The sequence below is a fragment of the Octopus bimaculoides genome, chromosome 6 (assembly GCF_046866305.1).
Source record: "Octopus bimaculoides isolate indiv1 chromosome 6, ASM4686630v1, whole genome shotgun sequence".
NCBI lineage: Eukaryota > Metazoa > Mollusca > Cephalopoda > Octopoda > Octopodidae > Octopus > Octopus bimaculoides.
In genome coordinates this window covers 58,399,792-58,426,443 of record NC_142933.1, presented here as the reverse complement: position 1 = coordinate 58,426,443, position 26,652 = coordinate 58,399,792, and the positions used below count along the sequence as shown (strand labels likewise).

The 26,652-nt window shown below is 38.1% G+C and overlaps 1 protein-coding gene across 13 annotated transcripts in view; it reads right to left on the bottom strand.

Moving 5' to 3' along the window:
* The window catches only part of LOC106873629 (jmjC domain-containing protein 8), a 462,181-nt gene that overhangs the window by 82,615 nt on the left and 352,914 nt on the right, over nt 1–26,652 (bottom strand). For all 13 annotated transcript variants that reach the window (XR_008264424.2, XM_052968758.2, XM_052968757.2 and 10 more), the window contains one exon: nt 21,372–21,513. Coding sequence is in view for 12 of the 13 variants with exons in the window: in XM_052968758.2 (XP_052824718.1) it covers nt 21,372–21,513 (142 nt within the window). In the remaining variant the exon portion in view is untranslated. The remainder of the gene's footprint in view (nt 1–21,371; nt 21,514–26,652) is intronic.

Below are 26,652 nucleotides of genomic sequence, written 5' to 3'. Positions count from 1 at the left end.
AAGGCATGTGTAAAATTTGAATGAAATTGGTTGCGTAGTTCTCGAGTTTTAGGGATTCACACACACACACAGACAGACAAACAGACAGACACACATTCTCATTTTTATATATATAGATAGATAGATACCTGTGCCCAACGTCGCCTTTCTGGCACTTGTGCCCATGACATGTGTAAGGATTTTCGAGCGAGATCGTTGCCAGTGCCCCTGGACTGGCTCTTGTTTGGGTGGCACATAAAATACACCATTTTGAGCGTGGCCGTTGCCAGTACCGCCTGACTGGCCTTCGTGCGCGTGACACGTAAAAGCACCTACTACACTCTCTGAGTGGTTGGCGTTAGGAAGGGCATCCAGCTGTAGAAACTCTGCCAAATCAGATTGGAGCCTGGTGTAGCCATCTGGTTTCGCCAGTCCTCAGTCAAATCGTCCAACCCATGCTAGCATGGAAAGCGGACGTTAAACGATGATGATGATGATGATGATGATGATGCTCAAAAAGTAGATGTTCCATGGTCGAGACTACACATCGATGCAGCAGGTCTTATTAGTAGTAGTTAATAATTTTTCAAAATGGCCTGAAAAAACCAACCTCATCAAATTTTTTACACGAATTGTTTGCAAGATTTAGCATCCCAGATAAGATAGTGTCTGACAATGGAATGCAATTTGTGTCTAAAGAATTTTTTAAATCTTGTGAAATATTCACAGTAGAACATATAACTATGGTGCCATACCATCCCAGATCTAATGGACAAGCAGAACACTTTGTCAATACCTTCAAAAGAGCTTAGAAAATCAAATAAGGAAAGCATAGATAAGGTAGCTTTAAAACAATTTTTAAGAGGGTACTGTATAACATCAAATCCGAATACACCAGCAGGTAGCTCACCAGTGGAGCTGATGTTTGCAAGGAAAGTAAAATCAGTTTTTGATAAATTGCTACCTGGCAAGAAAAGAAAAAGTGCCAGGGAAGACATAGCAAGATTCTATAAAGCTGGTGAAAAGGTGTATATGAGGGCATACAAGACTATAAAACAGAGTTGGGAAGATAGCATAATTACCACATGCATAGGTAAAATGTTTTATTGGGTAAAAAGTAAAAAAATGCATACAAAAGAGACACAGGAACCAATTGATTCATGGAAAGCAAACCAAAGAAGTTGGAGGAACACATGGAATGGTTGTACAATACATTCCAAGTACCAATGCCACTGCCGGTGATTGAACCCAGGCATACAAGTGAAAAGAAAAGAAAACATACAGAGCTCCTGAAAATAGATGCCAAGAGAAAAAAATATTAAATTGCCCGTAAAAAAAAATTAAAAATGTGAGGTGAGGTGAAAAATATTATTGCTAAATAAAATTACACTTCCTAAGAAAAACTCAAAAGGAGAGATATTGTAGGGAATTAGTAATAATGGCACACCACTCCAACATGATGAGTGGAATGATCCCAACTATAAGTAAAGTGACATCAGCCAGTATCTACAGAATACATAGAGTATGAGAGTATGTGTAGACTGTGTTGATGGTCATGTCTGTGCTGATATTGTGGTTATACTGTGATACTGAGTGGATGTTATAACAACTCAACCCTTTGAGGATAATAACACTGTCCGACTGGAGGTCGTACAGTACTAGATAGAAACATTCTATCAACGACTTCGGAATATAACATTGTCTGTCATACAAGGACAGATGCAACAGCGGCAAAGGACTGCTTTATAACAGTCTGCACTATAAAATTGTTGATAAGAAAGGTATCTATTTTAAGAATTATACATATAGATGGTATAGACTTATGTATATGTACATGATTTTTGATTTTGTTTTTGTTTATCTATTAATGGTTTCCTCAAATTTTGATAGTAGATCAGAGATGTGAAACTCATTCACAAAATTTTTTCTTTCTTCTTTACATGTGTGTCTCAAGGTTATAGCTGAGATGGTAGTTATGGAGCCATTGCAGATTTCCAATGTAACGGATATATAATTGTTAAAGAGAACAACAAATGTTAAGGTAAGGCAAACATCTCAAGTCATATACATTATTATTATTGGAAAAAATTCGAAGTCTTACAACTGTTTATGGGATATCCCAGAGTATGGGATATTCCGTCATCGGAGACAAATAGGGTTAATGAGAAGGGTATAGTGGTATAAGGGAGAGCATCCAGCATGTAGCTAACTCCATCCACCAAAGTATCAAGGTAACTATAGATTACCCCATTAGGTACCCTAACAATAGACTCCCTGTCCTTGATACTGAACTTTGGTTAGAGACTGTGAACAAAAGAGTGCAGCTCCTCCACCTCTATTACATGAAACCTTTAGCTTCTAAATATGTTATTCACAAGAACTCAGCTTTGTTACACAACATGAAAATCAACATAATGCTAGCAGACTGAGTTAGAATAATGAATAACGTGTCCCCACTATACAAACACTATGAATCAAGGAAACATGTACAGAACTTCATGCACCGCATGCAATTCTTTGGATATGATCAGAAAGATAGGGTATGGGTATACAGGGGAGCTAGAAAGAAGTTAGATAACATTTTATGTAATGAAACCAATGGTACCTGTCCTAGATATAGAAGTAAAGACTGGAATAGGATACAAAGTGTTTGTGACAAAGAAAACAGGATGAACACAAGGTAGAAGACCGACAAATATCAAGGAGTGGTGTTTGTAGGAGCCACAGCCCCTGGAGAACTAGCCCGAAGATTTAGAAAAGCTCTGAAGAAGGCCAAATTCAACATTAAGATGGTTGAAAAGCGAGGGAGCTCCATCAAATCACAACTATGTAGGATGTACTCCTATGAGAATACCACATGTACCAATGAAAACTGCATGGTATGTAAGATTAACCCTGGCATTAACTATAGAACTAGAAATGTAGTCTACTGCATAAGGTACATAGAAGGTGCTTATAAAGACAAGAACATGATATACAAAGGTGAGAGATCTAGAGGCATTGTGGAAAGACTAAATGAACATTTGAGACAATATGACAATGAAAAAACAGTCCTCCATATGCTATCAACATGTCAAAGACCAACATGGAGGCACACTGGGTCAACTTGACATCTGCATTTTATCCAAGTACCTGAAAGACCCAACACTCAGACAAATACAGGAATACGTCCTTATAAATGAAACATACCCAGTACTAAATTGGAAATATACTTAGAAGGTAGTCATACCCCAATACCCACAGCTTATATATACACAGGTAGGGTTGATAGTAGGCTGTTATGTAGACATATATACAGGGATTGGACAAAATAATGGAAACACCTTAAAATTTCAAAACAAGTATTTTAATATGGGGTAGGACTGCCTTTGGCAGTAATTACAGCTTGAATTCTACAAGGTATGGACTCATACAAAGTTTGAATTGTTTCCAAAGGAATTTTTATCCATTCTTCACCTAAAACAGTCTCCAGTTCTTGTAGTGATGATGGTGGAGGATATCGGCTCCTTACTTGTTTTTCTAAAATGCAACATAAATATTCAATAATATTGAGATCTGGGGACTGTGGTGGCCAGATAAGATGTTCAACTTCACTAGAATGTTCCTCATGCCATTCAGTAACAACTTTAGCTGTGTGAATTGGTGCCTTATCATCCTGAAAAATTGCATTTCCCTCCGGAAACAGTTCCGCAACCATAGGATAAATTTGATCAGATAAAATGCTTAAATAGTCTTTACTATTAATTCTGTCATGAAGAGAAACCATTGGGCCAGCAGTTTTCCAAGATATAGCCTGCCAGATCATCACAGATCCTCCTCCATGTTTAACAGTTGGAAGAAGGTAGTCTGAGTCACATGCTTCTTTTTGCTGTCTCCGCATGTATACTCAGCCAGTGGTTGGAAATAAGGTAAAGGATGACTCGTCTGAGAAAATATCATTCTTCCACTCCTCTAGGGACCAATTCTATAGGTTTTTACTCCACTCTAAAGGCTTTGCAGCATTTGTTTTTGAAAGTAGTATTTTTCTGATTGCAGCCTTCCTGTGAAATCCGGCTTTGTGCAGCTCCTGGCGAACAGTTTTGTGGAAACTGGGTTCTCGAGGTGATCATTAAACTCTGCAGTAATTTTGGGAGCTGTACTTTTGTGATCCTTTCTAACAATTTGCATAAGAGTCCGACAGCCCCTATCTGAAACTTTTGCTTTCCTTGCGGAGTTTTGTTTCAACAAGGAGGTTTTTCCCCTCTTTCTCAAAGATTGTCATTACTTTCAAGAGAAAGCTATATGAGCACCAACAATTTGACTTCTTTGAAAGTCTGATAGATCTGTAATTTTAATTACCCTTTTCTGATGATATCTGAAAAGAAACAGCAATTTTAACAAAACATGTTAAGCAACTATTATAATAAATCAAAAAACATAAAAGTAAACAAGCTTTTGACAGTTTTATAGATATTTCAAAATTATGATGCTATGATGCTAAGTATTTCCATTATTTTGTACAACTCCTGAATGTATATACTCACACATCACACCACTCCTTCATACTTCCCCTTCAATGACGTGGCCAATTCTTGTCCACCATGCAGTCAATTTCCTGTTCACCATACGATATTTCCCAAGTAACTGTTGTCACTGAAATACCAACATAAAACTGTGACATCGTGTGACCTTTTTTGAACAACTCCAGCCCACGTTCCAGTAATAACAATTTTCCAGCTGATCTCTCATTCAAATTTCCAATAGCTGAGGATTAGCATCACACTTTGAAACGTAAAGTACCAAGATACTTGATTGAAACTGTTTTGATCCATATATATGTGTGTGTGTGTGTGTGTGTACACACATACACACACACACATTATATATATATGTATGCATATATATATATATACACATACGTACATATTGGCGCAACACCAACGAGGTCATTACATGGTTTAAGGCCAATATATATATATATATATATATATATATATATAAATATATATAAATATATATATATATATATATATATATATATATATATATATATATATATATATATATATATATATATACAAGAAAAGAAATGGACCAATAATTAACAATGAGAAGTTGATCATTGGTATTAAAAAGTCATAGTAGGTATTAAAAAGTCATATTGTAGTTCAGAACCATTTACAGCTGTTTCTGTTTACCAAATTGAGGTAAATTTGCATTTATCTTGTTCCATTTAACAAACATCGTCAGAATGATTTAGAAGAATATAAATAGGAGAAAAAAGAAAAGAAAGGAAAAAGAAAAAGTTTGTTAAGTCTTTAGGCTTACATTTTAGTGACTTTTTGGGTTCCACGTGCATGTATGTTTCTTCAATTAGATGAATGGAGCAGTAAGTGGGAAAAATAACTAGTTGACCAGCGGTGTTAGTTGAAAGAGTTATACCTGGTGGAGATATCCGGTTTTGTTAATTGTAATATACAATGCTATTTGTAACTGCTAGGTTAGTCCCTATGATTACAAATAATGCCCTATTAAAAACTAAGGATGCTTCTTAAAGTTAGTACGACAATGTATATATGGACTATGTACAGGAATAATAAAAAAGATAGAGTACATAAAATCAATAAAAAAATCAATTAAAATCAATTAAAATATAATGTGCTATGTGAGTCGGCAATCTAGCTTGAAGGTGAATATATTATCGGGGATTATATGCCCGAGCATACAACGTAGATTTTAAATAGATAGTTCGGTTAATCAGGGTAATTCAAATTAGAATTGTGATTTGATGTTATATTATGCTCTGTGGTGAGTGGGATGGTTCGGGGAGGTAATAAGATGTTAGGTAGGTCAGCTAATAACCTGTAATGTAGGTATTAGTGGTATTTAGAGAATAAGAATTTATCTTTATTCAAACATGTTAAATTTTTCTTGTGTCATTTATTAAGTAATCTTGATTTGGCCATTAAAATGAAGAATTTCTTATTTATGCATTAATTACAGCGATTATTATTAAGGTTATACAAAGATTTTTGGCTAGGATACGCCATTCTAATCTATAATTAATGTTGTTGTCTTTCAGTTTCCAGATGTAACCACTTAATCCAGTAGAGTTCACTTTATTTATTTCTGAAACTTGAGCGATGAGAATTATATCTAAGCTTCATTTCATTTTTAGCTGCTCTAATATAAATTTTCTTGTAATTATTTGACAGTACATCACATTGGTAGATTACGTTTTTAGTTTTACATTTATTTAAGAATTCACAAGTATTTTATCTCTGCAACCACATAGATTAGTAAGATTGTCTGTGCCTATGACATGTTGAGGGGGATTATTATTTATAAGGTAGTTGTCCGAATTTTTAGAGGGAGAGTTATTTGGGGGTCACTTATTATATCAATCGATTGGTTGTTGTGCCTTTTATTGCTATTCTTCCTAGTTTCATAGAAGACATCTAGCTTTTTATTGTTGATAGAGACTATAATAGCAGCTTGGTTGTTGGTTAGGCTATGGCCTACTCTAATTTTATTACTTAAGATTTCTGAGTATTTGGTATTCATATTGAAGTGCTTATTTATAAGTCTCATTATAGATTTAACTATATTGGTTTTTAGTTGCATCACGAAAGGGATTATTTGCCAGATGTTATCTTTATTCTGTTTATTTTTAATATTATTGTTTTTGGTGTAGAAACTGCCCTCAGTATTATTGTAGATCGCAAAGTTATGGTTATAATTATTATTCTCCTTTCTATTGTTATTTTTATTACTATTACTATCAGCTTTAGTGGTGTTGTTCCTGTACAATTTATTTATTTTATTTACATTGCTATTATTGCTTCTAACAGGGACTTTATTAGTTTTTCGAGGTGTGTTATTTTTATTTTTATTGTTATTATTTTTCTTGGTATTGTTATCAATCCCATTATTAGTATTTCTATCGTTATCATATTTAATGTTGTCATTAATCTTATGATGAATCTTATCATTCTTCCTACTATTTTTGTTATTACTACTATTATTCCTATTATTGTTGTTTTTATTGCTTTTGTGATTATTATAGTCATTTTGGATATAATTCCTATTATCATAATTTTGAACATTTCTGTTATCTGGGTTATTTTTATAGGGTTCCGAGTAAAGGTACTTAATTTTTAGCTTATGACCTGCTTTTCCTAATGCCCTGTTGTAGAATTTCTTATACTTATTAAAGATATCTTTGTTGGATGAGAGATATGACGTTCTTTTGCTGATGCCTTGTACAAGTCCTCTTTTTATAAAGTTAGGGTGGTTGCTAAGTGCATTTATATATATATATATATATATATATATATATATATATATACATATATATATATATATACATACATATATACATATACATATATATATATATATATATATATATATATATACTTTATTTAAAAGCAGCAGAAATATAACAAAAAAACCGTTACTCTGAGTTTCATCGGACAGTTTTGCTACTCCGGTATATATATATATATATGTATATATATATATATATATATATTGGTGCTACACCAACGAGGTCATTACATGGTTTAAGGCCAATAGCGGTAGGGGTAGATCTTTAGATTTACCCAATTTGATATAGTGAATTTTTATCCATCTATATCAAGGGACCTCCTGTTAAAAGGCATTGGACTTTGCCAAGGCCCACACTGAAGTCAGTGATGAGGACATATGCATTATCATGCATGCCAGAAGAACCCTACTCTTCAGTAAGGGATCAGCTTAGGCCAAATGTACTAACCCAGAGGGCTCCCTCATCCTAAATACACTTAAAAAGAAATTCCCTTCAACTAGCTTTGGACTCTACAGAGATGACATGCTGGCAATATCAAGAAGGACCAATGGCCGGGCTCAGAAAGGACCTCACAAGCACCATGAACTCCCTTGGACTGAAGGTCACGATAGAGACTAACCTTGAAACAGTAGATTTCCTTGATGTGACCCTGGACCTGGTATGTGTTGCCTATAGGACCTTTAGAAAACCAAATGAGAAGCTGTCTTACATAAGCACAGGTTCCTGCCATCCAGCCAGTGTACAGGAACCTAGTTAAGGGTGTCAGCATGAGCATCCCCAGCTTATCTTCAAGCAAAGAGATCTTTGATGCTGCTGCCCCTTACTACAACCAGGCTCTGGCAGCCAGTGGTTTCAGGGATAGTATTAATTACATGCCAGACTGTAGAACCGCTCCCCCAACAGAAAGCACCACCAGAAAGTGCTGTGGTTCACCCTGCCCTTCTCTTTAAATATTAAGACCATAGTAGGTAAGATCTTCCTTAGTTAAGTTGATAAGCACTTTCCCCATATTAATAGATTCAATAAAATATGTAATAGAAATACCCTGAGACTATCCTTTAGTTGTGCACCTAATGTAAAAATGATTTTAGTAGGTAGGCTACACCCAAGGCAGAGACAGGATGCTCATGCAGGGGTAACACAACTTGTCCACTGAATAGCCAGTGCAACATGGAGGCAGTAACATACAAAGCAGAGGTAACAGCCACAGGACCAAATAGACAACCGAGTGTGCAGAAGTATGTGGGAGCAACAGAAGGCCCTTTTAGAACCCACTTTAACAACCACAAGTCCTCCTTCAATATCCCAGAGAGATGTAGCACAACAACCCAAGCCAAACATGTTTGGCCTTTGAAAGAAAGCACCACAGAGTACAGCATAAAGTGGAAGATCCTGGAAAAATGCAAGTGGTACTTCAATAGCAGCAGGATGTGCAGGTTATGCCTGGCTGAGAAGAGAGCACTTTTAAAGGGTACCCAATGCCCAGATGTTTACCTGGATAGCAGGAGTGAGGTGTTTAATCCCTGCCCACATGAAAGGAAGTACATCCTATCATACCTGCATCTCCAACATGACTGCAGTCACAGATCCCTGGCCTCGACCGTCCACCAATGCCCCCAGGATTGGCAAAGAATTTGACCAAAGCATACGTTAATGCACCCATGCATACACACACACACCTGTAAGGTGGACACACCACAAAACAGACTGTTTCTCACCATCCCCAACATATACCCCTTCACACATTGTACCCGACCACACACACATTACACACCACATGCTAACATAACCTCCACCCACGACCTTATCCTTTACAGAAAGAAAACAGACCAACAAACACAGCCACATATGCCTACAACTCTGAAAACATTACGCACATGACACCACTACACATATCATACACCCCATCTCCACAAGAGCATCATATTTAATAATGCACACTTCCCCCATAAATGCTTTAAGATGGCTCTTACCGGCCTTACAGCAAACCCAACAAAAGGGCATAACTCCTAACCTAATCCCCAGGCCCTTTTTCATTTCACCACACTTTTTCAAATCAGCCGCTAATCAGTTGTGTTAATTCACCTCCGACAATAGAGAGCATTCACCATATTTCCTTCCATATCAGCTAACTCTGATGAGCGTAAGGTTATATAATCGGATTGTTACCTAACACTCCATTGTATTCATTGCATGAAACCAACTGGTAAGATAAGCCGTGATGGATATATATTATATATTTCAGATGATACATATGTGTGTGTGTGTGTATTATATATATATGTATATATATATATATATATATATATATATATATCTAATATATATATGAATAGATATACATGGAGACACAACCTGGTCCTGAAGGTTATCTTCAATGCTATGAAGAACCAAATTCATCTCAACAAAACTGAGAAAAAACCATTGAAAGAACCATCTGGAGATTTTATTACCTTCGTGCGCTCAGGTCAGCGGATCCGTTTCAAGAAAAAGAACAAGAAACTTCCTGTGAGAAATGAGAAGTGAAACGACTATTGGGAAGTGACTGCAGATTTGCCTGGGTGCCAAGCATTCTTTCCCATCCCAGTTACGGAAAAAACGGACATTTTAATGTGGTGTGAAAGAAGAAAAGTTGTAAATCTAGTCGAGTTAACGGTTCCTCATGAAGATAATATGGACACCGCGCAGGCTCGAAAGATTGACCGTTATGTAAACCTCCTTGAGAAATGTGAAGATGCAGGCTGGAAAACGGAGCATTTTCCAACCGAAGTTGGATGTAGAAGGTTTGTAGGACACAGAGTGAGACGACTGTTGTTATCGTTAGGCCTTACTCATCGTAAGGTAAATACCACCATGAGTGATATCCAAAATACAGTGGAGAAGGTTAGCCACTGGATTTGGTTAAAAAGAGACGATGAGCGATGGCTAGAGAAATATTGAGATTTGTTTTTAATAACCAGTTGATCTAGCAAGCGGGGCCTCATATCAGTGAGGGTGTGCATTGATGCCGTCAAGAGGTAGGCCCCGAAACGGCACGCATTCCCTCCTGATGACCCCATACACTTGCTGGCTTCCGGTATGCAGAGTTCTCGACTGGTAGCACTTGCATGTGCGAGTTGTTTGCAAGACATCTAAGACCTTGTGGTAGGTAGCCACTGACAGACCGGAAAGACGGTTAGGTATCTTGGAAAGACAAGAGGACTACTCGGAAAGACGAGCAGACAATAGGAAAGACTATCGACACCAGGAGAGACTGGCGAAGGCTGCAGACTTACAATCCTCGCCTTTGTAATATATTGTAACAACTATGAAAGAGAATGACAGCCCCATGATTGACAGAGAAGGGGGAGTCGAGAAACAATCAAACCCAATTGACACGGATACGACCTTGGATACGAGTACGGCTATTCATTCGAACAGCGAACGAAGTGCAAACAACTTTGGATGCAAGCTGTGCTGTAGAACCTTTGCAACTATAAGAGGCTTGAAGATACATCAGGGAAAGACTTGTGAGAAGAAGACAGAGCAGTGTAGATCATCTGATCATAAAACACGTGGCAAATCATCCCCGGACGCAAACCATAGTGGATCGATAAATGTTACAGCAAAGACTTCTTCCCATCAGAAAACTGCAAGTCATGAGTCTGGTGTATCAGATAGTACTTGGAGGAGACCGAGGGTTTTGTGGCCTGCTGCTAATGAGAAAGAGAAATATAAAGAGTTTGAAAACAAGGTATGTCGAGCTCTTTATAAAATGACAGGCTCTACAGTGGAGAAACTGGGAAAATTAACATGCTCAATTTACAATACAGAGAAAGAATTGTTAGGACTGAAAGAGAATATCCGATTAGCGAAAGGAAAGTGTAGACCAAACAGGAGGATCAGGAAAATGAAACAGTTGAGGAAGGAAAAGACCAGCCTAAGAAAGCGGTGGAAATGTGCTGCAGAAGATGACAAACCTGGCCTCGCACTGCTGTATAACGATTTGAAAAGGAAATGTCGTTATGTGCAACAACATATACACCGATATGAGCATCGAAAGGAGAGTAAAAGGACTCGGGGGCAGTTTCTGAAGGACCCGTACAGGTTTACTAAGAAGCTATTCACTGAACCGAAGAGTGGTTCTTTATTGTGCACGAAAGAAGAATTGGATGCTCATGTCAAAGAAACCTACAGCAATCCGCACCGTAATCGGCCACTGCCACCTCTACATGGGCTAAACCATCTCTCAGAACCTGATATCGAATTCCAAATTGGGGACATCACAGAGAGAGAGGTGAATGATTTCGTAAGAAAAGTTAGAGCAAAGAGTGCTCCAGGAGGTGATGGCGTCTCATATAAAGTCTATAAATATTGCAATCGTCTGCGAAAGAAGCTCTTTGTCCTACTCCGGCAACTGTGGCGTGAAGAGACTCTAGTAGAGGATTGGTGTAAGGCAGAAGGTATATACCTGCTGAAGGAGGCCAATGCAAAGACTTTAAAACAGTTCAGGCTGATATCCTTATTGAATGTGGAAGGCAAGAACTTTATGGGAATTCTTTCCAGGAGAACAGTGACACATTTACAAAATAATGGGTATGTTGATGAGTCTGTTCAAAAGGCCGGAATCCCCAGGATCCCTGGATGTGTTGAACATTGTTTTTCGATTTGGAAAGCAATCCAGGATGCCAAGGAGAAAATGAGAAGTCTGAACGTGGTATGGCTTGACCTAGCTAATGCACATGGCTCAGTGCCACACGAATTACTGATAAGAGCCATGGACCACTTCCACATTCCAGACAAAGTGATCAAAATAATGAGGATATACTATGACAGTTTCGAAATGAGGTTTACAGCTGGAGATTTTACAACAGATTGGCACCGATTGGAGACTGGCATTGCTGCTGGCTGTACAATATCTGTCACATGGTTTATCTTAGTTATGGAGTTGATTTTGAAAGCGGTGGATTTTTCGGTACAAATCGCCCATGTACAATCGCCTAAGAAAAGCCTTCATGGATGATGTGACACTTTTAGCTACAGATAAACAAGTCATGCAGAATGCCCTCTTGAGATTAGATGAACTTGTGAGGTGGTCTAGGATGCGGTTTAGAGCAAAAAAGTCGCGTAGTCTGACATTTGTTAAGGGAGTGCAGAAAGAATTCAAGTTTCAAATAACTGAAGAAACATTCCAACAGTCAAAGAAGAACCCGTCAAAAGCTTGGGGTGTGTATACGCTGGAACATTGTCAGATAGAAGTCGCGGAATGGAAATCATGAAACAAGCCGAGGCTGGATTTTCAGCGATTGATAACTTGAAGTTGCCAGGTAACTATAAAATTTGTTGCTTGCAGTTTGGCTTGTACCTGTAACTTTTGTGGCCACTTTTAATATATGAGGTAGCCTTGTCATGAGTTCAGATCATTGAACAAAAATGTAATATGTTCATTAGAAAGTGGCTAGGCCTACCTCAGATGTTGAACAGTTCAGCTCTTTATCGTAAAAGAGGTTCGTTGCAGTTACCACTAGCATCAATAGTCGAAATATACAAACTAGGGAAGATACGGATGGTGATGATGCTGAGAGAATTGAAGGATACGGAAATCAGGCGTAACCCACCAGAGGTGAAAACAGCCAGGAAGTCGAAAGCAGAAGCAGAGACTGATGACATCTTGTCTTCTCTTATACACAGAGATATGGTGGGTGCAACACAGAACCATTGGAGAGGACTTGGTTTTGGCGCAAATCAGTTCAAACCGTTTGCAGGTATGATGCGGAGCGAACGCAAATCTGTTGTTAGTAACAGCGTCAAAACAAGAGAAGCAAAGAGAAGAGAGCTTCATTTGATCCGATGTAGTCAACAAGGACAGATAAAGAGATGGGAAGAACATGTTGTTGAGAGGAAAGTACGTTGGGATGAAATATGGAAGTGGACGACATTGCGGCTAAGTTTTCTGATTTGTTCATCCTATGATGTTTTGCCGTCACCTAGGAATCTCGTAAGATGGAACGTCTCAGAGAATGACATATGCAAATGCAGAAAGGTCAGAACACTGAAACATATTCTTTCCAACTGTTCCTTAGCATTGAATAGATAAACATGGAGACACAACCTGGTCCTGAAGGTTATCTTCAATGCTATGAAGAACCAAATTCATCTCAACAACACAGAAAAAAACCGTTGAAAGAACCATCTGGAGATTTTATTACCTTCGTGCGCTCAGGTCAGTGGATCTGTTTCAAGAAAAAGAACAAGAAACTTCCTGTGAGAAATGAGAAGTGAAACGACTATTGGGAAGTGACTGCAGATTTACCTGGGTGCCAAGCATTCTTTCCCATCCCAGTTATGGAAAAAACGGACATTTTAATGTGATGTGAAAGAAGGAAAGTTATAAATCTAGTCGAGTTAATGGTTCCTCATGAAGATAATATGAACGCCGCGCGGGCTCAAAAGATTGACCGTTATGTAAACCTCCTCGAGAAATGTGAAGATGCAGGCTGGAAAACGGAGCATTTTCCAACCGAAGTTGGATGTAGAAGGTTTGTAGGACACAGAGTGAGACGACTGTTGTTATCGTTAGGCCTTACTCATCGTAAGGTAAATACCACCATGAGTGATATCCAAAATACAGTGGAGAAGGTTAACCACTGGATTTGGTTAAAAAGAGACGATGAGCGATGGCTAGAGAAATATTGAGCTTTGTTTTTAATAACCAGTTGATCTAGCAAACGGGGCCTCATATCAGTGAGGGGGGCCGGTGCGCATTGATGCCATCGAAAGGTAGGCCCCCGAAACGGCGCGCATTCTCTCCTGATGACCCCATACACTTGCTGGCTTCTGGTATGCAGAGTTCTCGACTGGTAGCACTTGCATGTGCGAGTTGTTTGCAAGACACAATGCAAAAACTAATTTCTGTGTGTCAGTGTGTCACACTTCGACCCTCTCTCTCACTATTCATTGACACTCCTACTATTGCTCATGCTGGATGAGATTAATAGTAGGCATAGAGACGGTGAGGGCGGTGGTAAAGACAGAGAGAAAGAGAGAGAGAGAAGGAAAAGGAGAGGGAGAGAAAGATAGAGAAAGAAATTTAGGGAGAGTTGATGTTTTTGTTAAAAGTAGTAGTGTTGATGGTGGCAGTGGGAGTAATAATAAGAGAGAGAAAGAGTGGGTATGTGAGGGAAAGAGGGACTGAACACTGAACTAACATACTGAACACAATTCTTTTAGACACACATTTAGCCTTTTTTGTGATGGTAATGGTGTGATAGTAATAGTATGAGCTGTAGTTATGATAGAGGCAGAGGCAGCAGTGATCATGGTGGTGGTGGTGGTAGCTGAGGCGGTCAGGAATGGCTGTGAGAATAAGTGCTATGAAAGACAGTGATAATGATGGTGGAGGGGAAGACAGCAAAGTCAAAGTTATTGATGGTGGTGGCATCAGAAGTTTGAATGGCAGATGTGATGGCGATGGTGGTGGTACCGTTGTTTATCATGCAGCTTTGCAATAAGTTCCAAGTCGACAAATTATATCATTGTTTTGATGAAAATTGTTCATTGCTTGAAAAATGTTGTTTAATAAAAGTTTAATAAAATTCAATATGTACTCAATGCATGAAGTGTCGTTGTTGGGCCCAAGGCCTAATGAAGAGCCCTCCACAGGAACTAGCTTAAAAGCCACTTGATAGGACAGCTTTTAAGCTAGTATATATATATATGTATATATGTATATATATATATATATATATATATATATATATATATATATATATATATATATATATAATCATAAATATATAGGGATCAGCATGAGTTGCTTCACCAACATACTGAAAATTTAGAAATAGCAGTCAAAGAACTACTGATTCCAAACTACAAATTTTTTTCTCTACTTGGCAAAATTGTTAATTATTAATTTTATTACTAATTGGCAATTCCCTGCCCTATATCTGTATATATATATATATATATATATATATATATATATTTAAAAATTTAAGGAATGGAGAAAACGCATGTTATAATTGCATACTTTATTCCTACATATGTTTCAAAGGATTACAGCCTATGTGATCCATAGGGATCTGTGATATTAAAATTGTAACCTTCTCATCAGGGAAAGCATGGGAATCATCTTAAACGTAAGACATTATGACCGAGTATGAAAAACACTAGATGGATAAGGTTATGACGTGATTCATTTGAAAATAACCGGATAGTAGGTTGGACAACACATACATATAAATTTGTGAAAACATACATGCATACATAAATACATATACACATATACACACATACATACATATATATACACATATATATACACATAAATACGAACATAACCTCAATCATAAATTACCTAACGATAGCAACAAGCTTAACATTCTTTCACGAAATAAGGGAAATAACAGTCAAATAAAACCTTGTCTCAACGATAATAATAAACTAAGACTATTTATAAACAATACCGGAAAATATTCTAAACCAGAACCTAATAAATATGTCTGGGTAATTCTTCCTTTTAGTAAAGGTGTAAAATCAAACTTGGTATCCCAGTTCCAAAACGCTATAAATAAAGAACTTTCCTAAACATTCTCACTACTCCCAAGTCATAAACACACACAAGGTTAGATTAGGTTTCTCAAACATTTCACAGATAATATCTGCACACAATATGAAACTTTTGCATCCACTAGAGAGTTCAAACAGTAATAAAATTGAACCAAACATTATTAACCCTTACCAAAATAACAATAATAACACTAATAATAATAATATAGGGAACAATAATAATAACATGACACATAATAGTAATAGTCACAACAACAAAATCATTATTTCAGAAGTCAATAGCAAAAGAATTAGTTTTTTAAGTGAAAATGCGAAACTCAGAAACACTATCTACCAATGCCAAGTTAGTACTCCCACAAATACTCACTTTTATGTAGGTTCTTCCTCTACACCATTATCCACTAGAATTTCTAACCATTTTTCATCCTTTAGAGATAGAAACAAACGTAATTCCACGAGCCTTAGCAAACTAATTTGGGATCTTAAAGATAATAACATTAAATTTAAACTAGACTGGCTTATTCTTTCTATTTCTAAGCCATATGAAAAGGGTGGAAAATTTTGCAATATTTGTGTTACAGAACTCCTTTTTATTTTATTTTCAAAGAATAATCTGGTAAATACTTTCATAGAACATTCTTACAGATGTAAACACTGGCAAAAACATACATTTTCAGCATTTAAATAACAGTCAATGTTTTTATTAAACGCTATCATATTTACCCGTAATAAGTAAATTCTTCAAATAGTTCTAATAAAACATACTATTATTCCCTCAAAGGTTAGAAGATTAAAATTATTTACGATTCAAATTATTTATCTAAACTTTCGTAATTTATTAACCTAAATTAGAGCATATTTTAAATCTTGATAAACTCTTGTAACAACCAAAACATACAAAATTTATGTACGTTTGAATATACCGGTATGGGTGTTTTTATATATACGCGTGTATCTGTGAGAGAAAATGTGTATGTGTGTGTCTGTGTATACATATTCAGGGTTTTGTATAAACTAGAGGTGTTTCTATTGACTTTTTTGTGTACATATACGCATTATCATTTATATTTTTTTTACTTTTACCCTTATTTTTACTCTTATTAATATTATTTTAAAAAATATATCAATATGCATTTACATATGATTTTTTGGATGTATGTACATTTTTGTGTAAAGATGTATTTATTTACACATAGGTTTATTTATATATTCATATATGAGTGTACTTGTGAATAAGTATGGGAGCATATTTGTGTAGATGTATTTTATATATATAAAAAAATACATGTCCATATTTAGATGTATATGTGTGTGTGTAAATATACATGTGTGTATATGATTGTGTATACAAGTTTATGTGAGTGTGTATGTCCACATGTGTATGTATATGTATGTATGTATATGTATATATATATGTGTGTGTCTGTGTATGTATGTATATATATATATATATATATATATATATATATATATATATGTATATTTTTATATATATACATATAGATATGTGTGTGTGTGAGTGTATCTGTGTGTATGTATGTATATATGTATACTTGTGTGGGTGTTTGTACGTATGTTTGTAGGTGTATATATGTGTGTATATGTGTACATATCTATGTATATGTATGTATATATAATTGTGTATGTATTTGTATAAATCCATATGTATGCGTTATTAGGTTCTGTATGTATGTACATATATCTGTATGTATGTGTGTGTATATATGTATGTATGCATGTATGTGTGTTTGTGTATATATATATATCATCATCATCATCATCATCGTTTAATGTCCGCTTTCCATGCTAGCATGGGTTGGACGATTTGACTGAGGACTGGTGAAACCGGATGGCAACACCAGGCTCCAGTCTGATTTGGCAGAGTTTCTACAGCTGGATGCCCTTCCTAACGCCAACCACTCAGAGAGTGTAGTGGGTGCTTTTACGTGTCACCCGCACGAAAACGGCCACGCTCGAAATGGTGTCTTTTATGTGCCACCCGCACAAGCCAGTCCAGGGGCACTGGCAACGATCTCGCTCGAAAATCCTACAGGAGCCAGTCAGGCGGTACTGGCAACGGCCACGCTCAAAATGGTGCATCTCATGTGCCACCCGCACAAGAACCAGTCCAGGGGCACTGGCAACGATCTTACTTGGCTTGCCGGGTCTTCTCACGCACAGCCCATTTCCAAAGGTCTCGGTCCGTAGTCATCGCCTCGGTGAGGCCCAATGTACGAAGGTCTTGCCTCACCACCTCAGCCCAGGTCTTCCTGGGCCTACCTCTTCCACGGGTTCCCTCAACTGTTAGGGTGTGGCACTTTTTCACGCAGCTATCCTCCTCCATTCTCACCACATGTCCATACCAGCGCAATCGTCTCTCTTGCACGCCACAACTGATGCTTCTAATGTTCAGCTTTTCTCTCAAGATACTTACACTCTGACGGGTATTCACATTGACATTACACATCCAACGGAGCATACTGGCTTCATTCCTTGCGAGCTTACGTATGTCCTCAGCAGTTACAGCCCATGTTTCACTGCCATGTAGCATGGTTGTTCGTACGCATGCGTCATACAGTCTGCCTTTTACTCTGAGTGAGAGTCCCTTTGTCGCGAGCAGGGGTAAGAGCTCTCTAAACTTTGCCCAGGCTATTCTTATTCTAGCAGCTACACTTTCAGCGCACCCACCCCCACTACTAACTTGGTCGCCCAGATAGCGGAAGCTATCGACTACCTCTAGTTTTTCACCCTGGAATGAGATAGAAGTTGTTTCCTGTTTGTTTGCAGTCTTTATTGCACCTGAACATCTGCCACAAACAAAAACTAACTTGCTAGTTAACCTGCCTTTGATGTTGCTGCACCTCTTATGTGTCCATAGCTTGCACCGGGTACATCTTATAGAGTTACTACCTACTCCTTTTCTACATACTGAGCAGGGCCATCTACCTGAAGGGGTTTGTGTTTTATCTACCTTCCTACTTATTAGGATTTTGGTTTTAGCTAGGTTGACTCTAAGGCCCTTCAATTCTAGACCTTGCTTCCACACCTGAAATATATATATATATATATATGTATGTATGTGTATGTATGTATATATGAAAACACTCAAGTTCTTTTTCTTTTATATATATGTATTTGTATGTATGTATGTATGTATGTGCATGCGTGTGTTTATGTATGTGTTTGTATACATGTATGTATATGTATATGCGTATCTGTTTATTTGGTTATAGGCGTAGATGTATATGTATGTGTATGTGTATGTGTCTATTTCTATTTATACATGTGTGTATATATATATATATATGTATATGCGTGTGTATGGGGACATGCACACACGTGTGTATATTTGTATATGCGTGGGTACGAATGTGCATATGTGTAAATGTGGACGTATACGTGTATATATATGTGTCTATATATGTATGTATGTGTGTATATGTGTATATGTACTTATGTATGCATGTATGTTTTCACAAATTTATATGTATGTGTTGTCCAACCTACTATCCGGTAGCGTCCAATTCTCTAACGGTTTTTTTCAAATGAATCACGTCATAACCTTATCCATCTATTGTTTTTCATACTCAGTCATAATGTCTTACGTTTAAGATGATTCCCATGCATTCCCTGATGAGAAGGTTACAATTTTAATATCACAGATCCCTATGGATCACATAGGTTGTAATCCTTTGAAACATATGTAGGAATAAAGTATGCAATTATAACATGCGTTTTCTCCATTCCTTAAATTTTTAAATATACTCAAATACCCAAAAATTTCAAGGAGTTCCTGCCTTAAAAACAGGAACTACACCAAAGTTATTTTGTGTTCTTTGCTACATTGGTTTATATTAACCCATTTATTTTATCCGAAGAATTTTTATTCATTAAGATAGAAGAAATACATATAATTATATATATATATATATATATATATATATATATATAAGCAATGTTAATTCTCTAAACGAGGTATTAACAGTAACTGCACGATAAAGTGAATATATTGCCACTTAAATGTGGCTGACCCCTAGGGGTGGATGTTACTGTTGCTTTTAGCCCCAGGAGGACATCTCCTCCAGCTGGCTTATCGACACACTTCTGTGTCCTGTCTATTTTTGTTTTTCCAAGGGAAGTTATCCCTCTCATTGTGATCTGTAGCACGAACGGACTTGAGTTTCAGGGTTATTTCCCTTTGTCAGCGTCCGATAGCCACCGATTTACGATGAGAAAGCTAATTCCTGGCAAAACTTATATATCTTTTTCCAGTGTAATTATTCACTGATATCGAAAAAGTGAAAACAAGCAATGTTAATTCTCTAAACGAGGTAAGCCAGCTGGAGGAGATGTCCTCCTGGGGCTAAAAGCAACAGTAACATCCACCCCTAGGGGTCAGCCACATTTAAGTGGCAATATACTTCACTTTATCGTGCAGTTACAGTTAATACCTCGTTTAGAGAATTAACATTGCTTGTTTTCACTTTTTCGATATCAGTGAATAATTACACTGGAAAAAGATATATAAGTTTTGCCAGGAATTAGCTTTCTCATCGTAGATCGGTGGCTATCGGACGCTGACGAAGGGAAATAACCCTGAAACGCGAGTCCGTTCATGCTACAGATCACGATGAGACGGATAACTTCCCTTGGCAAAACAAAAATAGACAGGACACAGAGGTGTGTCGATAAGCCAGCTGGAGGAGATGTCCTCCTGGGGCTAAAAGCAACAGTAACATCCACCCCTAGGGGTCAGCCACATTTAAGTGGCAATATACTTCACTATATATATATATATTTATATATATATATATATATATATATATATTCTTTTATTCTTTAATGTTTTCAGTCATTTGACTGCAGTCATACTAGAGCACCACCTTTAGTCAAACAAATCGACTCTCAGGACTTATTCTTTGTAAGCCTGGTACTTATTCTATTGATATCTTTTGCTGAACTGCTAAGTTAAGGGGATGTAAACACACCAACATCAGTAGTCAGGTGATGGTGGGGGGGGGGGGGGAGAAACATAAATACATACATATATACATATATATATATATATATATATATATATATATATATATATATATATATATGTATAGGGAGAATTCACAAAATAACAAAAGACAAAGACAAGTGGTGTAGATGTATTAGTTTAACGCTTCCACAAAAAGGAACACAGAAAGAAACAAGGAAAGAAAATATATATATATGATGAGCTTCTTACAGTTTCCATCTACCAAATCTATTCACAAGGTTTTGGTTAGCCCAGGCCTATAGTAGAAGACACTAGCCCAAGTTGCCAAGCAAGAAGACTGAACCCAGAACCATGTGGTTGGGAAGCAAGCTTCTTACCACACAGCCACTCCTGCACATACATACATACATACATCATTATTTGATTGAATGCCATGCATCCATTTCCAAGTAAGTATATAAATATATACATATATATATATGTATGTATGTATGTATGTATGCATGTACTTATGTTCGATTTTAGGATTTCATTTAATATTTTCCTTACCTCCAGGTGGTGCTTTCTTAGGTGGATAAAGAAACCATCTTTTCTTTCCAAAAACAACAGCATTCCAAGCATCAGCATGTTTATGAAAAGTTACCCCAGTGCCAGTTGATCCAAGGAAAAATAAACTATCATGCAAGTGTTCCTGAAATGAAATCAACAGCTTCAATAAATACATCAGCACCTATAATAAGCATTCCAAACCAAATTCTTTAATGTTAACAACATAGCACATGAAATCAAATTATTTGTGATCTTCCTGGAGGGCATAGGTGAACAATACACACACACACACACACACACACACACACACACACACACACACACACACACCATCTAGTCAAGAATACAGGACCAATAGATAGATAATACAAAGAAACAACCTTTCTACTACTCCACCCATGAAAACAGATACACTTTCACAGATACAAACACGAACATTCTCTCAAATGCACTATTCACAGAATCAACAACACACATACATCCATATATGCACACACACTCTCTCTCTCTCTCTCTCTCTCTCTCTCTCTCTCTCTCTCTATCTCTCTCTCTCTCTCTCTCTATCTCTCTCTCTCTCTCTTTCTATCTCTCTCAACTCCCTCTTCTAATACACTTACTCACTGAACCAACAACACTATGCAAACGCCTATTTAAACACATTTTCTCTTTCTCGTTCTCCCTCTCCCTCTCTTTCTCCCCTTCTCCCATTGCCATTCACATCCATACGACTACATAAATATTAAACCTAAAATAAAAGACAGACAGATCTGAAGCTGACTTGGGAGTAGAGACAGCATGTCTTTGCAGAAGTTGCAAAAAGTGATAAAGGACTTCAGCAAATACAACTGAATGATTAATCCAACAATTTATTAGTAAGTTGATTAGAAAGTTATCCAACTGAAGATTAATAACAATAATAAAGAAGTCAAATTAAACCAGTGTCTATGTTTATCATTGACATAATGATTCTATTGAAATTGAAGAAAATTTGTTTCAACCCATAAGTTTACATCAAGAATCCTGCAAATTAAATACAAAAACAAAATTTTGTATGTTATATAACTGTAAGAGGCAAACACACATGCGTGCACATGTGTGTGTGTGTGTGTGTGTGTGTGTGTGTGTGTGTGTGTGCATGTAAACAGGCTGTCCCATTCATATTTCTTAATTTACTCTTTTACTATTTATAATAAACTTAAAAGTAGGATAATGAAATTTGGCACATGTTCTAATGTAAATTTTCAATCCATTGCAGTAATTACATTTCAAAATGACCACCTTTCAACTTGATCATAGCTTGCAAATGAGTGGTCACCGAGTTGCATGAGTGCCGTACCACCTCTTCATCCAAATTGACCCATGAAAACAGAAGAGCTTTCTTCAGATCTGACACATTTGAATAGAAGTGAGCAGAAACATTACTCTCTAAGATGGACCAGGTAGCAAAATCCATGGGATTGGTGTCTGGACTTGAAGAAGGCCATATCGTCTTGTCCTGAAAACCACTGAAATACTCTTTGCATCACCCCTGTGTCAAATTGGATGTGTGGGCTGACCCAGAGTAACACTTTCTCATCTAACATTTCCACATAAACTTCACTGTTGACCTTGATGCCAGCATCGATGAACATCAAGTGAGACTTCGACCCATCAGATGCAACTGCAGCCTTCACCATGAGTGAAGTTGGCTTCTGCTGGAGTAAATGACTGCTGCTATCATCAAGCAAGTTTCCTGCATTATGTGCATAAAGCCTGTCATTCTGCTAGTTGGTATCTGCTTCCACATTGAAGATCTTCACAGCAGATCAGATCAGCACTTTGTTAGCAGTGTGCTTCATCTCAGCTAACATGGTTTTACCCCTTCTTCATGGAAGCTGCAGAAATTAACTGCTGGGATTGTTTCTTGTATGCAGTTATCTTTAAATCCTCTTTAAAAATACTGTACATTGACGATTTCAAAATATCAAGTTTTTGCAGTTTTTCTTGCACTCCTATGGGGATTTTGGTTCATTCACTTCTTCACAGTTTCAACTGTTTGTTTGGAACAAATTGATTGCTTCCTACCAGGAATTGGCTTGCTAGGGATAGTAGCAAACTCCATATATCATTTACAGATATTGAACACTGTTTTATGACACACTTTCAACTGTTTTGTTATATCTTTGTTGCTCACTCCAACTGTTTTTAAAGTGACAATCTGGTTACATTTTGCTTTCGATGCCATGTTTGCTTACAAACCTGTTATAGACAAACAAAACAACAGACACATGAGCAAAAGACATATGCAAATCCATATGTAAAATGTAGATAATATTACCTAAACCAATATTCTTTAGGAAGAGTTTTAAACATGGGTAAATCTTTCTGGGACACCCTGTATATATGTGTGTGTATATATATGTATATATATATTCTGAATATTTAAACTCTGTATGTTAATAACTTTGCCATTTTCATTCTATTTTAACTTTTTTCTTCCTTTCTCTCTCCCTTTTTCCTCCTTAATCCAGCATACCTAATTATAAATCTTTCCTCCTCCTCCATCACTACTGCCTAAAAAACACCTTACCATGCTTCCTTTCTGCTGCTTTCAACTTTCTATTAATCTTACCCTACTGATTTTCAAAAAAAACACACTTCTGTAGTCATGTTTACTTTCTCAGTCACTGCCTTCACCACCACCTCATCCCCAAATGTTTCCACCGCCATTTCCACCCTACCTTCCATCCTGCCTCTGCTATCTTGCCCATACTTCGCACCACTTCCTACTGCCTTATGCGGGCCACCATTCATTCTAATCTCTCCAAAATACACACCCTCAACCACCTTCTTCCTCTCACTTATTCCACCTTTTTCCCTGCTGTTCACCATCCATTGCACATTCCTCCTTATGCTTTATCCTCCACTTAGACCACCTTTTTCACAACTTCCTCACTTGCCCTAAACCACATAAACTCCACTCACTCTTTCATCCTGTCCCACCCAATGGCACTACACCCACCCCTCCCTCCCCAATCATCTCCCTCATCCTTACTCCCACCTTTCCATTACTCCAGCCCTCCCACACACCACTTCCTCCTCTCTCTCCTCCCAGCCTTTCACCACCTCCACCACTCCTCCCCACCTAACTCTTCTACTGCCTCTGCAATCCCTCTCCCATCTAATTCACCATCTCCCCACTTCAGTCTCTTGCTACTATTCTTCATGATATCCCCCCTCTCTGAAGCAGAGTGCTCTCTTCTCTGTAAGGGTCTGTACTTCGTCCTTCTCACTCTGTCCAGTAACAAGTTTCAAACTTGTTCTGATATCCAACGTGCCGCGTCAGGCTACATGCACTATTTCACAACACTCCACCTGCATCTAATGAAGAAGACTGCCGGTGAAGATGCTGATCATCCCACTGGACACCAGCTCCTGACCAGTTCCAAACAGTTGATCAATTTGCAAGCATCTACCAACATGTTGTGGACCAGTTCAACTTTTGCAGGCATACCCAACATCTCAACATCTCCCCAGCTGAACTCCTGGCCCTTTGGTGTCTCTGATGCCACAAGGATATCGTCATCAAACCAGCCAACAAGGGTAGAGCTGTAGTGGAGTGGCACGCAGACCTTTACAGGGCTGAATCTCTTCGTCAACTTCAAGATACTTCATTCTATTGCCCTCTGCCCTCCAACACCATGCCTAACTACCAACAGACTGTGTCCATCACTATTCATGACTTCATTTCCTCCTGCCATCTCCCTTCCACTGCCTCCAACCTCATTGCCCATACCCCAACTATTTACTTCCTTTCCAAAATTCACAAGTCCAACAGCCCTGGCCACCCCATCGCCTCTGCCTGCAACTGCCCCACTGAAATGATCTCCAAATACGTCGACCATGACCTTACCCCACTGGTGGCTTCCTTCCCCTCACACAATTACAACACTAATTATGCTCTCCATCTGTTTTCTCCTGACCTTCTGGCCCCTCTCAATTTCTGTCTCTGTATACAGTGATCCCACACAACAAAGGCCTTCTTGCACTTAAACACTTCCTTGGCTTTCGGCCCGACCCTCAACCTGACACCGCCACAATTCTTCATCTGGCCAAACTTGTCCTCTCTCTCAACTGCTTCTTGTTCACAGGGCAATTTTATCAACAAGTCTCAGGAGTGTCCATGGGAATGAGAATGGGGCCCAACTATGCAAACTTGTTTTTTGGCTATGCTGAAGCCCAAATATTTTCACAATTCACTGGTCCTGCTCCCGAGCTATACGGTTGTTGTATCAATGACTGTATCGGTATGACCTCACTCTCCTGCGAACATTTGGACTCCTTCCTCTCCTTTGTCCAATCCTTCTATTTTGCCCTCAAATTCTCCTGCATTATCTCTAATTCTTCTGTTGAATTTCTCAACATTTCTGTCAGCATATACCACTCCTCTACCACCACCTCCATCCACTAGAAACACACTGACTTACACTCCTATCTTAACTTCTTCTCCTCCCACCCTACCCACACAAAGCACTCCAACCTCTACTCCCAATTCCTCCATCTACGCAGGTTCTGCAGTGATGACTATGACTTTGATACTCAGTCTCAACTCATGGCTCACCACTTCATCCTACATGAATATCCCCTCACCATTATTCAAACTGCCTTTACCCGGGCACAATCTGTGGACCATGCCTCTGTTCTTCCTCCTCGCACCCGGCTCACCCATACCCATCTCCCATTTTCCTTTACCTACACCTCCAACGTACCATTCTCCAAGCCTTCCAACGATTCCAGTTCGACCCCTCCACCTCATACATCTTCCCTAACCTACGCTTTCCTTCTTTCAAATGAGCCCAATGAGCCTATAATCTGCATGACCTCCTGGTTCACAGTTTCTACCCTATCCCTGCCTCCCAGCCTGATTCCTTCCCCTGCTTCCACCCACGCTGTCACACCTGCTTCTACCTCTCCAACACCACCATCCTCAATGGCACCCATCCACTGTCCCTTTCACATCACCAACTCCTTTACCTGCACTGCTAGTAATGTTATTTACTGCATCTCCTGCTCTCTCTGTCCTTCCCTGTATATTGGTCAAACAGGACGCCACTTGGCTGACCAGTTTGTGGAGCACCTCTGAGACATCAGACTTGGCAATGACACCTCAGTCTCATGCTACTTCAGCTCAACTGGTAATTTACTATAACATCTGTGTTCAGACTGTCTCTGCACAGGGGCCACCCAGACTTCTGCCTTCGTATGAACAGGAATTAATCTTCTCTCTTCGTTTCTTTGTGTC